The 15,137-nt window shown below is 39.7% G+C and overlaps 1 protein-coding gene across 1 annotated transcript in view; it reads right to left on the bottom strand.

The window, feature by feature from the left end:
- The window catches only part of Lrp2 (LDL receptor related protein 2), a 193,303-nt gene that overhangs the window by 103,351 nt on the left and 74,815 nt on the right, over nt 1-15,137 (bottom strand). The window contains exons 17-24 of the mRNA XM_042694053.1: nt 13,005-13,197; nt 10,618-10,743; nt 9,389-9,519; nt 5,490-5,627; nt 4,574-4,855; nt 2,622-2,864; nt 1,312-1,431; nt 1,091-1,207 (exon numbers count right to left, since the gene is read on the bottom strand). Of these exons, the coding sequence (XP_042549987.1) occupies nt 1,091-1,207; nt 1,312-1,431; nt 2,622-2,864; nt 4,574-4,855; nt 5,490-5,627; nt 9,389-9,519; nt 10,618-10,743; nt 13,005-13,197 (1,350 nt within the window). The remainder of the gene's footprint in view (nt 1-1,090; nt 1,208-1,311; nt 1,432-2,621; nt 2,865-4,573; nt 4,856-5,489; nt 5,628-9,388; nt 9,520-10,617; nt 10,744-13,004; nt 13,198-15,137) is intronic.

Here is a 15,137-nt window from a genome sequence, read left to right as displayed (position 1 = left end):
ATAAAAAATATCAGACTTTCCTACCCAGATTGTTTTTGAACCTGGATCCTCAGATCTCAGCCTCCTGAGTAACTAGAATTGCAGGTCATCAGCCCCCAGCTTCAACAGTAGGTTTAGAATAATGACTATGACAAAATTAACGTTAAAGATTAACATGCTATAGAGTCTTCCACACTGTGGTACACAGAAATAGTTCTATATGTGAGATTCGTGGATATGACTACAAAAAGTACAGAATACATAACTCTTTCAAAGAATATAAGATCCTGAGTCAAACTACTTCCTACATGTCTAATATTTGTTCAACTGCAGATTTTATATAACAGAATTTATCAATCTCTCTATGAGAATCATCATTGAATTTCTGCAATCCTTTTTTTGCTGTTTTGTTGTTGTTGTTTTGCTGCTGCTCGACTCAGAGCCTGGGTAATGTCCCTAAGCCTCTTTGAGCTCAAGGCTAGCACTCCACCAGTTGAGCCACAGTGCCACTTCCAAGTTTTTCTGAGAACTTTATGGGAGATAAGAGTCTCATGGACTTTCCTGCCTGGGCTGGCTTCAAACTACCATCCTCAAATCTCATCCTCCTGAGTAGCTAGGATTACAGGTGTGAGCCACTAGCCCCAGCTCCTTTTGCTCATGGTTGGCCCTCCACCATGAACTTTCTCCAGTTCCCTAATTCTTTATTTTTATTGTTAAATGTCTCAATTGAGATTCAAAAGAAGTCAATCACACATCTTGATATGCAGCAAAGCCTTAAAAGTTTGAAACCTACTAATCTGGAATGTCCTAAGAAAAATGAAAAGTGAGACTAAAAATGCCTAAAACATGTTTTAACCCACCTAAGATATTATTTGAAGGACACATGTATACAAATACTTGATTTGCCAATTGCAAAATATCTGGTAATTCCTAGATTACACACACACACACACACACACACACACACGTACTGGATTCTTTTAAGAATACTTTGTAATTCAGGATGTCTTTCCCCCATTTTGACAGAGCAGTGATAGCAACAATAGTTTAAAAGAAAAGAAAAGGAAGAAATGATCCCTTGGTGTGAAATTAGCTGGTACATAGTACTTACGACAGCCAGTTTCATCAGAGTTGTCTGCACAATCAAAAACACCATCACAACGATAGCTCTTGGTAATACATTCACTCCCATCAGCACACTTGAACTGTAAACTGGTGCAGTTTAATACTAAGGATGAAAGAGAAGATCATTAGAAATTAGATCAGGGTTAAAATGACTAGATTCTTCTAAGAGGCAAAAAAAAAGTAAATAAATAAAAGCAATCCACTTACCACAACCAATCTCATCAGATCCATCTACACAGTCTTTGTCCCCATCACAAACATAATATGGGTCAATACACCGATGGTCAGGGCAACGAAACTGACTAGGCTGGCAAGTCTGTGAGCTTTCTAATGGTATTAGAAAAATAAAGCCAAGTTAAGTTCACTTCCTGCTCAATAGATATCAAACCAAAAATATACCCAGGAAGTAGCTACCTAAGTTATCTTAGTTTTACATATGTCCAAAATTCCTTCAAATCAGCAATAATGTCAGTCAGCCCACCAAGAGATCTGAAAATTTAGAGAATTTGGGAAATCAAAAATGAAACAATGAAAGGAAAGAGTCCAAAAATGTGATTACAGTCAAAAGAAGACAGTAAAACAGAAGATAGTCAAAATGAGTACCATATATTTGGGCTGGCACTACAGCTCACAAATACTCAGTAAGTCTATGACTCTAGACAAAAGCCAACCATCCAATGGAGGCCAACTAGGCAGTATGGTCAGCCCAACCCACAAGCCCACAGCAACAGTGTGTAGACAGCTCACATTGACAGTTCACCCCAAAGTCTAAACAGAACAATTCTAAAACCCAGAGACCTACTAAGTAAGGCACAGCCTTCAAGTCAGATGTGCTGGATCCAAGTCACAAAATGAAGTGATTATTTAAGACGCATGGAATTCAAAATTTAGAAGTGATTTATTTCGAAGCCTATTGACTTTAAAAGAAAATTGACTTGATTAGTCATTAGCTAGTCATTAACAACTAGAATTTAGTCCAGAGAACTCTGATGTACCTTAAATTACTATTTAAGACATGGAGAATATTAATAACCTAATGACAACTAGGAATATAAAAGGCATCTATGTAAAAATATTAGAAATTTCAAGCCAGGTGTGGTGGTGCACATATGTTCATATGGTATTTTTGAAATTGTTCTAAATATCTGAATTAGTAATTGGGGGATTATGTTTTTCTCCAAGCCTGAGTTCAAGCAATTCTCCTGTGTCAGCTTTAGCCTTCCAGGCAGTTGAGACAAGTACACACCACGGAGCCTAGTTCTAGGTCTTTTTTTTTTTTTTTTAGTTCCTATCAGAACGTGTGTCATCAGAGACAGTCTTGTTTTGCTTAAATAAAACTCAGTATCTGTAGGAGAACTCAAAGCCTCCCATGTGCAGATACATGTCTGTGGATACAGAGATTGACAAGCATGACAACAGAAGTGTCTACAATGTGTGAGGCTCAGTGGAACGAGTACAGATCTATTGACAGTGCAAATGGATTACTAGGCTTACCGAGAAATCCATTCCAAACTTACCACAGTTCTTTTCATCAGATCCATCCCCACAATCATTGTCTGTGTCACAGAGCCAGCTTCTTGAGATACAGTGGTTATTATCACAAGTGAAGTAGGACTGAGGACAGACGGTGGGTGCATATGTGGGGCAGTTCTGCTCGTCACTGCCATCTGCACAGTCATTGTGTCTGTCGCAGCGCCAGCGTCCAGGGATGCACTGTCCTCCGTGGGCACAGGTGAATGCCAAAGATGAACAGGTGTTATCTACAATAGCCACAAACTGGTCATGAAGACATTTTGTTGTTACTGCCATTTAAATCAGTTGTCACCTTCTAAAGGCCAAGTTATGTTTTAGTGGAACATTACACAAATAAGGAGAAATGTGTATCCTGTCATGACTACCACCATCATCATAAAATATTTATTTAGTATTTATCATATACCAAATGCCTTTTGGTTTGGTCTGGTGGTCAGTCCTGGGGCTTAAACTCAGGTCCTGGTTGCTGTCCTTGAAGGGTTTTGGGTTTTTTTGTTTTTTATGTTTTGTTTTTTGTTTTTTTCTTAAAGCTAGTGCTCTAGCACCTGAGCCACAGCTTCACATTCAGCTTTTTGGTAGTTAACTGGAGATAAAAGGGCCATGGACTTTCCTTTTTTTGGGGGGGGAGGTGGAGTGGGGGTCCGGTTGTGGGGCCTGAACTCTGGGCCTGGGTGCTGTCCCTCAGCTCTTCAGCTCAAGGCTAGTGACTACCACTTGAGCCACAACGCCACTTCCGGCTTTTTGCTTTTTGCTTATGTGGTGCTGAGGAATTGAACCCAGGGCCTCAGGCATGCAAGGCAAGCACTCTACCACTGAGCCAGCTTCCCAGCCCCCAGGGGCTTTCCTGACTGGACTGGCTTTGAACCCCTGATCCTCAGATCTCAGCCTCCTGTGTAGGTAGGATTACATGTGTGAGCCACTAGTGCCTGATCCAAACACTTTTTGAAATACTCTATGTACTTTTTTTTTAAGACAGTGTCTTCATATGTAGCCCAAGCTGGGTTTTGGCTCATCTTCAAGGATTACAAACCGAGTACTGTATACATACACATTTATGTGGCTCTATATCTACATCCCCAGCCCTGTCACTCTTCTGTTTCTCCAAAAAGGCAGGTTATTGTTACTTCTATTCTATCCTCTCGATCATCCTGTATCTTTTTTGTATCTTGTATTTTTTTTAACTTTATCAGAATACTTACCCCTTCTGCAATAGCTTTAAATTAAGCCTCAAACCTCATAGCTCAGATTAATATGAAGAACATAAAAATGGATTTCACAGGCTGGGAAGGTAGCTCAGTGGTAGAGTGCTTGACTTGCATGCATGAGGCCCTGGGTTCAATTCCTCAGCACCATATAAGCAGAAAAAGCTGCAAGTGGCGTGTGGCTCAAATGATAGAGTGCTAGCCTTGAGCTGAAGAGCTAAGGGACAGCTCCCAGGTCCCCACGACCGACAAAAAAAAAAAAATTTCAGTATTTAATTTACTCCAAAAAGGGGAAGGAAGGAGCACAACCCAAGAGACTTTCCAAGTCTGTGATTGTAAACACTCGTTCCAATCCATTTATTTGGTTTCAGCTTTTTCTTTTTCAGTACTAGACATCAAACCAAAGCCTCCTGCCTGCCAAGCAAATGCTGAATCCCCTAGCTCTATTCTCAGCCCTCATTTAACTTTTTTGAAAAATGTAATCAAAATGCAATGACTCTGCATTAATCTAAACTGTTCATGTCTAAAGAAATTTCATGCAAGATACACATCACCTCTAACATTACCTAGGAGTAGTGTTTATGACTTAGTTTCCTAAAAGACTTCATAGTACATGTTAGAAGGCTGATATTCTTTTTTAAAAATGTTAAAGCTATTTTTCCAATCCACATATCCCAAGCTTCTATATGTGTAATCTTACTCCAGGAAGAAATATCCATGGCACAGCTACTTACTAAATGCACCACACAGACGCTCATCACTGTTGTCATGACAGTCATCGACTCCATCACAGCGGTAAAAGTTCGGTACACATTTGCCATTGTCACATGCAAAGGAAAAGGAGCCACATTGCTCTGTGGGTGGTTCGTGAACTGGGTCTTCCTCACATGTCTGCTGATTGGACGTGAGCTTCATCCCATAGGGGCAGCCACACACCCGCTGGAAGTTTGGCACTGGGAAGCAGAAGTGACTGCAGTCGCCGTTGGGGAGAGTGGGCTGACTGCAGAAGTTCGACCCTGCCAAGGCAAAGCCAGAGATTAGTCAGCATGTTCCCCGTTATATGATCCCAGGTTTGAATAAAGTATGTTTTCCAGCCCCGATATTAAGAAGTACCAAGAAGCTGAGTACCAGTGGCTCATGAGCTGGTAGCTCATACCTATAATCCTGACTACTCAGGAGGCTAAGCTCTGAAGAGCCTAGTTCTAGGTAGCCAGAACAGACATATCTGAGACCTTTAGTCCAATTAATCAGCAAAAAGTGGGAAGTGGAAGTGTGGCTCCAGTGGTAGAGTGCCATCCATGAGTGAAAAAGCCCACCAAGAGCTCAGTCTCTGAGTCCAAATCCCAGTACCAGGAACAATAACCAAAAAAAGAAGTATCAATCAACCTCTTGGAAATCAGCCTAACAAACAGAACAGTCAAGTACAGTAAAGTGCTAAAAAATAAAAAAAAAAAAGGTGTCTTTCTCAACACCTTTAGAGTCAGCACAGCTGAATAAAGATGTGACATCTCATAATGTCAAACAACATGGATGACAGAATCAAATGACACCATCAAATGCTGTGGTACCTAAGTGGTTGTAAGAGAAAGCAGTCACCATACCAAGTACACACCTCCATTTGCTGAAATAAACCTCAACAAAGTCACTCACCAGTCTGGATGTCAGTGTCATATGATTTCACGTGCATGATGTTGGTGATGCCATTTCGAATAACGGTCATGCCTCCCCCATCTGATTTCCTGACTTGAACAATAGCACCCAGCCTCCAGTCGGTGAAGAACACAGAATCTAAGAAGAAACCAGAGCAGTTAGTGTTTTCAGTTATAGCTTCCTCACAAAGAAACTACATGAGGAAATGAAATAGACTGTTAATGGTTCCTGCAAGGCTGAGGAATCTTCTCCTACAAACATCTGTTACTGGTTTCTGGGACCATTTTCCATGACTAGTATCACTCACAATGCTCCTAGAAACCTGGATTTTACTAATATCGTGGCTCAATTTCAAGCAAACATATGGTTTATGGTGGCATTTAGTAGTAATTAGGTTACATTTTCCATAAGTAAAAATAAAATTAAAAGTTTCAGTATTCTATAGTGCAGGCCTCAGAAGACAGCTCTTATCCCAGCTAAAGCACAAATTTGATGAAAGCTCTTAGGCAAATACCTCACTGTGTTAAGAAAATGAACCATATCATCTCTAAAATCTTTTTCAAGCCCATAATCCATAACCATAACCTGTATCTTCAGGAAGATGGGTTTTTTTTTTAATATGTCAGTACTGGGGGGCTTGAGCTTGAGACTCTGTGTTCATGCTTGGCTTTTCCACTCAAGGCTATCCCTCTACCATTTGAGACATAGCTCTACTTCCAGCTTTTAGTTGGTTAACTAGAGGTAAGCCAGGCTGCCTTTGAATCATGATCCTCAGATCTCAATCTCCTGAGTAGCTAGGATTAGAGGTGTGAGCTACACACATCCATGATTATCATTTTTGAAATAACCTGCATAATGTCAATTTATATGCATATATGGGACTGATAGTCAACTTCAATAAATCACTGTCAAGAAAATAAAACATAATCTAGTCAAAAAAAAAACTTTTGGTGTATGTTTGGTAAATTATAAAAATATCAGTACAAGTTTGCATATGCCTACACCATACCAGTGTTCCATGGTGCTCAGAACAATAAAGAGAGGCAAAGTAAGATTCTGCACAGAAAAAAAATAATTGTTTAGTTTATACGAACTAAAAAATGCAAAAAAGTAAAGATCATTTCAACGATCTTCAAAAGAAAGAATTGAATCAAAGTGGATCTTTGAGCCTAGCCCAGTAGGCTTAGATAGGTAGGAGTACCTTGAATTTCAGGTCAACCCCCAATAAAGACTTGACACACTCAAAGGAAGGAAGGAAAGGAGGAAAGGAGGCAGGGAGGGAGGGAGGGAGGGAGAGAGAAAGAGAGAGAGAGGAAGGAGGAAGGAGGAAGGAAGTAAGAAGAGAAAGGAAAGAAAAGAAAAAGGACCTTCTCTTTGTATAACTGGAAATTCCAGCTAACCAGATAATGCCTACATAGTTATAAATGTTATCATTAGACCAAGTTTCCTTATCTATGGTTTAATCCATGACTAGTGGGTCACTGAACTCACTAAAGCTTATCTCTACTGTCAGTTAAGAGTCCAGTCATTCAGTAAGCTATCTGATAATAGATAAGAGGTCCAATCCAACTTTTACTAGTGTGCTGTGTATAGTGAAGAAGTTCTAGTCTTTGGACAAAACGTTACATAATTCCTATGAAATTATATAATGCACAATAAGAAATGTATAATGAGGCTGGGAATGGTAATGGAGGGCTATAATCTAACACTGAAAGCTGAAGCAGAATGATTGCAAATTTAAGCCAGCCTGGGTACACAGCAAGTTCTAGGCTAACCTGAGAAAGAGAAGGAAAGGAAATGGAAAGAGTAAGGGAAAAGAAAATGGAAAGGAGAGAGGAAAGGAGGAAGGGAAGAAAACAAGGAAGGCAGGAAGGAGAGAAGGATAGAGAGAAGAGATCACTAACCCTCCATGGTTACCAGAAACTAATAATTGGGTATGTTGTGTTGTGCACTCAAATTCTTTTTCTTACTGATGAAAATAAAAGATACTAAAACTGTATTTTTATACAGTAGGCTTGTGCCTACCATCCTAAGAAAGAAGAGTAATGTATTGGAGTGGATACTGTTTTATAATTGATTCAGCTCATCAAAAATTTCACAAGACCATTTAAAAATGTTTTGAATAGGGGCTGGGAAGGTGGCTCAGTGGTAGAGTGCTTGCCTTGCATGCATGAGGCCCTGGGTTCGATTCCTCAGCACCAAATAAGCAAAAAGAAAAAAAGCCAAAAATGGCGCTGTGGCTCAAGTGGTAGAGCGCTCGCCTTGAGCTGAAGAGCTGAGGGACAGCACCCAGACCCAGAGTTCAGGCCCCATGACCGGGCCCCCCCCAAAAAAAGAGAAAAGAAGTAGGGCATTAGCCATGAGTGAAAAATGTTTTAAATATTACTCCAGACAAATGGATATCAGGAAGGAATATGAACATATTTATTATTTAATCTCTACTCCATGTGTGAAAGAACATCTTGATTTATAGTTAATGTCTACTTTTATAAGACACTATGCTTATTATTGAAAGTAGCAAGTTTCAACCAGAAACACAGAACATATATATATGGCCTCCAAAAGCTTCCAACAAAATCTCACCCCTCAAATTAAGCTTGTCACACACAACCAGGGTAGAGTTCATCCCTCCTTACTCTCTTGGACTAGCACTTCTGTGCAGTGAACACCCTACATAACCAGTCATAGAGCCATTTTCAAGACTAAATGAGCCACCTGTTTCATGATGCCAGGTCACATTCTTATTCCCAGAAATCTTGCTCATAGAAGCATGCCTATGCATGACAAGGGAGTTGATAGTGGCTCATGCCTATAATCCTAGCTACTCAGGAGAACTTCACAATGAATTCAAAAGGACTGCAATTTGAGACCAGCCTGGGAAAAATGGTAGAGAGACCCTAGCAAATGTGTGGTGGTTCACATCGAATACCAGCTAGAGGCATACATAAGAGGATCATAATCTGAGGCCAGTCCAGGCAAAAACTTAAGTTTCAATTGGAAAAATAACTAAAAACAAAAAAGGGGTAAGTGTGTGGCTCAAGTGACAGAGTGCCATCCTAGCTAGTATGCGTCCTTTAATTCAAACCCTAGTCTTGCCCCTCCCCAAAAAAGGGTACTGGGAGAAGACAAGAGTTTGGGCTGTAAGTGTGGTTGCACTTTCCCATAATTCCATGCTTCCAGGTAATCTTTACTAGTAACATGAAGACTATTTGGCAGAATTGCTTAAGAAACAACGTGTTTCCGTTTTTCATAAATTTCCTCCTGGTCTGGGGCTATAGCTCAGTGCTGGAGATTTAACTCAGTGGAACAATGCTTGAGATCCTTGTTCAATCTCCACTGCCAGAAAACTTTTAAATAAATTTTTTTTTTTTTAATTTGGAGCCTATAGTTTCTCTGTAACAGTGATGTCAGTTACCCAACATTCTTATTAAAAAGCTTCCGTCCAATGAGAATACAGTTGGTACAAATATGCAATCACCTTTCCACAAGGATTTTCAGGATGTTTTTAAAACATCAGAAAACAACACAATTTTACAAGTTACTATAAACAGCTCTTACTATATTAGTCTGAAAAATAATGAAGGCAAAACCTTACAGAAAATAATATTTCCTGTGTCATACCAAGTAGACACTCAGAAACTGTATGAGTGAAATGTGTAAAGTGATGCACCCATAAAAGCTGTCAACATTATCTAAATGTATCCAAAACAACATACTCTAAAAGTGAATTTTTCCATCAACAAACCAAATGTTATATCTATGTAGATTATAGCACTACTGTGGGTTTTCTGAGGTTTTAGTAACAAGCTTTTTCAGAACTGCGACAATACCAAATGGTGATACTCTTACAACTGACAAAGCACAGGACCTTACATTCTTTGCATTCATTCAAAGCATACCTTTAAAGATGGTGATTCCAAATGGGTGTGTCATCTGTTCTATATGGCCCAGTCGTCTTCTGTCTAACCCAGCAAAGGTGCTGTGCTCAATTTTATCAAAAAAGGCATCAACCCAGTACAATCGTGAAGCTCTAGAATAATCAAATAATTCATGTTGTTATCCAGAAGATGGTCAAGTCCCTGCATGCCACTACATTTAAATTCTGTGGGCTCATTTAGAATGTTTACACAAGGCCTTAAAACTTGTTATATTCATTGAAAGTTTGAGTTTTATTTCTCCCAGAAAAACAGCCTTCATCAAATGCCTTTCAATTAATTGTCTCAAACTTGTTACATTGCTACCTTGGAGTGAGGAATGTTAAAGTTTCATTTGCCTTGAGAAACCAACAAATTAAGAAAAATATTGGTGTATCATGATGTATGTTTACAAGGTTGGATAAATTTCTTCTCTTATCTCTCCCACGAATTAATCTGGTATTTCCTATATCTAAGGTTATTTATCTTATTTAATTTCTGTATTTTAAAATAGATTATCAGTGCATGAGAACTGTACTTATGCTTAAAAACAATTTTTCCGGGCTGGAAAGGTGGCTCAGTGATAGAGTGTTTTCCTTGCATGCCCGAGGCCCTGGGTTCGATTCCTCAGCACCACATAAGCAAAAAAGAAAAAAGCCAGAAGTGGCACTGTGGCTCAAGTGGTAGAGCGCTAGCCTTGAGTTGAAGAGCTGAGGGACAGCGTCCAGGCCCAGAGTTCAGGCCCCACAACCGGACCCAAAAAACAAAACAAAACAAAACAAAAAAACAATTTTTCCCCAAGTGCATATAAACAAATGTACATTTGTTGACTGAGCATCTCCAGAATTCCCTCTTCTTAAGATGCCCCAGAAGGAAATACACAACTCCTACATTTCAGCATATCCCTGTCGACTTTTAGTGGGCTTTGGGACTCCCTAACACCTTCTCTATCCTCCCGTCACTAAGTCCTGTCATTCTTCTGTTTCCAGCACCTTCCTCAGAGTATTTAAGACTACATTGGTTTGTGTTCCACCAGTAGCTAGGCAAATTATGTGTTCTTTGTGTTCTTACATCATTCAATATCCTTTTCCCATCACCAACTAGTTGATAAAAATTTCTAAGGGCTAGCTAGCATGTCACCATGTTATCCAGTGTGCCTCCTGTGTGTTGTACAGGAAGTGGGAAGTCAGTAATACAGGATGTCTTCAACTTACCCCCAATCAATGGCCAATGCATTGGGCCATCCAAGAGTAGTGTTGACTATAGGCATAAGGTGAGATCCATCGCCCCATGCTCTAAAAATTTTAGCAGGACGGAACCAATCACTGAAGAAGATGTATCTAGGAAAAGAGGCAATAAGTTGAAGATGTTTAACACTTGCACAAATTGCCTGGCTTGAAGGAATGGGGCACAAAGAGATGTTCTAGAAATTTGCTGCAATTAATTTCATTTTCTGTACAAGTGATGGGACTTGAAGTCTGCATAACTATCCAATTCTAAAAGTTTCAGACACTTGTTCTCAACATTACAAATATAAGTGACATTAAAATAAAGACCCAACGCAGAAAAAGAAAAAAAAAAAAACACGATGCTAAATTTTAGAACCTAAAATGATGGTAACCCAGCAATTCTTTGAAAAGACATTTGAGTTACTTTGGGGTATTGTTGGGCTTTGTTTTGTTTGTTGAGAGAGTCTCACTCTGACTCCTAGGCTAGCCTCAAGCCATCCATATAGCATATTTTCTTTCATAGGTGGAAACTAGAACTAATGTATAAATATACAAATAAACACAGACAAGGTTATATGCAAGTAAATGCAAATGCATTAACCAAAATATGGAATTTGCAGGGGAGAATTCAAACAATGTAATTTCTTAGAAAAACTAACTCACAGTCCAACAAAATGAAGAAACCAGTGCTTCAAAGATATGATGGGGAAGTCAAGCAGAGAGGGGAAGATGAATGAAGAGAAGAAATAAGAGAATGTAGTCATAATAGTCAATGCATATGCTAGGAAAATTGGGGGAAGGAGTGGAGTTGAAGGAGGGGGAAGAATGATTAGGATGGATTATACTTATAAACTGACTTGTTGAATGTGACTTCTTTGTACAACTACTTAAAGATAATAAAAATATAAGTTCAGGCTCTTCTAGGTCAATCTTTGCCTTTTTTTTATAAGGAACTTATAAAATCACAGGAAAACATTTCATTCTGGGTAATGAATGGAAACATCCATCACTGAAACATATCAACAGTAACCAATGCAACATTTACATTCTGAAGACTGACAAAAAGATACACATATTAAAAAAGAATCACCCTCTTCCCCCAAAAAGCCCTTTTCCTCTCTCATACAATCTTAGAAATCAAATTTTTTTAGTCTTTTCCAAAATGTGACTTTCAATAATGTGGCTTTTTTTTTTTTTTTTTTTTGCCAGTCCTGGGGCTTGAACTCAGGACTTGGCACTCTACCATTCTACCATTTGAGCTACAGCACCACTTCCAGCTTTTTATGTGATATTGAGGAATTGAACCCGGGGCTTTGTGCATGAGAGGCAAGCACACTACCACTGAGCCACCTTCCCAGCCCACTATGTGGCTATTTTATGGCATTGTAAATGAAAAAGTCATTAGGAATTTAACAGCTTTTGCAAAACCATGAGCTCAAGATTTAGGTTGAAATAAAGACATTAGAAAAATGAACAGATTAACTTTCTGGAGGGATCTAGGCTTTCTTAACAGTACTATTATTAAAGTCTGTTTCTTATATTATTTTTCAGGGAAAATAAAACTATAAAAATACTGAAATGAACAAAGGAGTTTGTTAAGCTCACAGCTGTATATGGACAGATCTGGAGTTTGAGTGCTAACTCCTGCCTAACAATAGAGCCCGCTGAAGTCATTTGATCTCACTGAGCCCCAGATTCACTGTCTTGATACTGGGTATCACACATACCCTTTCATTTCTGTATTGATGAGTAATGTGTTCCCAGCTCACTATGTGACAGGGCAGGCTACGTGAATCACCAGCCTTCTTCTTCATTATTCCATTCTATGCAACTGCCTATCTCAGACTTGTTCTACACAAACCTATTAGCCATTGAACATACTTCAATTAAGAAAGTTAAGAGCCAAAAAGAATACTGTAGGCTAGTATGTGCTTTCTGGTCTTTCAGCGCCAAGTATAACACAAAATGGTGCAACTGTGATCTGGAAATCTTCATTCTGGGGATTACTGAATGACTAAGCAGGTTTTACAAAGCTTCATAAGCAATGCATTAGAACAGGGCAGGAATCTGAGCCTTTCTAGATAATTCTGCATTCAGTTTAGTTGCTCCTCCTCCTCCAAACTCTATCACTTTGCTTGGTCCTCTGCAATTATGGAAAAGTTACACTTCAGCAACCAGGAAAGCTGTAACTTAGAAGAACCGTTTTTGAAAGAAATAACGTGGTTGCCTAAGTTTACACAAAAGGGATAAAATTGAAGGTGGTTGCAAGTCAGTTCATTCTATTTGTTAAACCTGACAGATCTTTGTGGTACATTTCCATGACAGTAAAACAAATCAGTTCCAGGATCTTAGGACATCATAAACACACTTACCCAGCAGAAGGATGGACCACAATTGATCGTGGATTGTTTAAATTCTTCACTATTTCACGTCTGAATGTATCAGCCAGCCTCATGACACTGACGCTGTGGTGCGAGGAGTCTGTCCAGTACAGATTCCTTGAAATCCAGTCAAAACTCAAACTTTCAACATTTTCTACCCTGTTAGCTAGGAGAATCTCTCTTCCTATAAGTAAAAAAAATATTAAACTCAGCGTATTACATAAGATAGGAATTTTTTCTCTACTGCTGAATATTTAAATGTTGCATTAAAGTCAGGACACAGTGCAGGAACACATGTGGAAGAGTTAAATTTTAAATTAAAACATTTTGAAGCAACAGCAGGAGATAAGCTTTGGCTATATCTATTCTCTAAAGTCTAGATCTCAAAGACTAGTTATGACACTGATAAACAGAACCAGGAGGGCTGTGGTCTGGAGTTACTCCCTTGTTCATCCTTCCAAGAAAAAAATTTCATATTGCAGAACATCTGAAAAAAAAAAGATACCTGAGTTCACCTACTACCACCCAGAACGCTCTGAGGAGCTGACACTGCCAGGTACAACCAGGGCTAACCTGAGGCATTACTGCCCAGCCCTCCCAACTACTTTCAACACTTCAGCCACAAAGTTGCCAAGACTGGAGAAGAGCAGCAACGATGCCAAAAAGAAAATCAGTACTGGGTACAGGAGAAAAAGACCATTTTCCTGCCTGGGAAATGCTATGTCCCTTCCCTCTCACCTCCTTGTCTTCTCTCCTCTCCTCTTCCTCCCCCTCCCCCTCTCTCTCTCTCAGACTCTCTTTTTCTCTTCCTCTCTCTCATTCTTTCTCTCTCCTCTTTCTCTGCCTCTCCCTTTGCTTCTCTCTGTCCATCCTCACCTCTCTCCTGTCTCTTTTCTGTCTCTCCTTCCCTCCTTCCTTTTCTCCTCCTCCTCTTCCTTCTCTTTCTTCTTCCTCTTTTTATCAACAAAATCTCAGTCACAATAAGCAAACATATCGCCTTACTTTGCAATAGTAAAAACAAGAACTCCTATTTTCTCCCCAGAAAATTGTAAAAAGAGTCCTCTGTGGTCTAGACTACCTATTAGCTGTTGATGCAACATGATGCTGATAATAATAAAAAGGTCATAGCAAGTCAGGCACTGGTGGCTCATGCCTGTAACCCTAGCTACTCAGGAGCCTAAGATCTGAGAATCGTGGTGCAAAGCCAGCCTGGGCAGCAAAGTCCTATGAAACTCTTATCTCCAATTATCTACTCAAAAACTGGAAGTGGCTCTGTGGCTCAAGTGGTAGAGCACTAGCCTTGAGCACAAAGAGGCTCAGGGACAGCATCCAGGCCCTGAGTTCAAGCCCTACAACAAACAACAAAAAAAATATCCATAGGATTGAGCACTTACTAGGAGCCAGACACTAGGACAGGAACTTTACATGCATTCATTCATCCATCCTCTTAACACCACTCGATCAAGCCAAGACACATTGATAATGTGTCTATTTTATAGATGTCCCAGGGAAGTGAAGCATTTGTAAAGAAGTATAGGCACTTCCCTGCAGTGATTAATAATGTTGAAGTAAGAGAAGAGGAAGCAATTAGGCCCAGAGACAAAAAGAAACAAGTGGAATGACAGCAAAGGGCAATGTAGAAGTAGAGAGGTCCCCCCCCCAAAAAAATGAGGAGTCAGGGGCTAGAGAGTAGCAAAGACTTGCAAGTGGGAGGGTATGAGACTTGAGGCACAAATGCTCTGGACATGGCTGGAGATGGAGTTAAGGACAGGGAGAAGGGTGTACTTTGGTTCACAGGATGTAAGGAGGTAGGAGAAGGTGAATGGTGTTCTTTCTCTGAGACAGGGAGATCTGTGAGGACTGTAAGTTTTGAGGTGTTAGCAGGATGCCCAGGATGCCAGGATGCCCAAAGACAATTAGCACTATAGATTGTTCTTAATCTCAAAGAGAGAACTTGATAATGATCCTCATCATCACACAAGAGAAGCTTGCCTTGCTCTGTCCCTCACTTTCCAGGTTAGGAAGAAAACATCCAGTAAAAGTCTTAAAAGTCTCCCCATGATGACTTATAGCTCCTAGAAAGATGGCAATCAAAGTCATGAAAGTGCTGGGCGCAGGTGGCTC

This window comes from Dipodomys spectabilis, unplaced genomic scaffold (assembly GCF_019054845.1).
Source record: "Dipodomys spectabilis isolate Male_0828 unplaced genomic scaffold, ASM1905484v1 ptg000174l, whole genome shotgun sequence".
Classification (NCBI taxonomy): domain Eukaryota; kingdom Metazoa; phylum Chordata; class Mammalia; order Rodentia; family Heteromyidae; genus Dipodomys; species Dipodomys spectabilis.
This window is presented reverse-complemented; position numbering and strand designations above follow the sequence as displayed.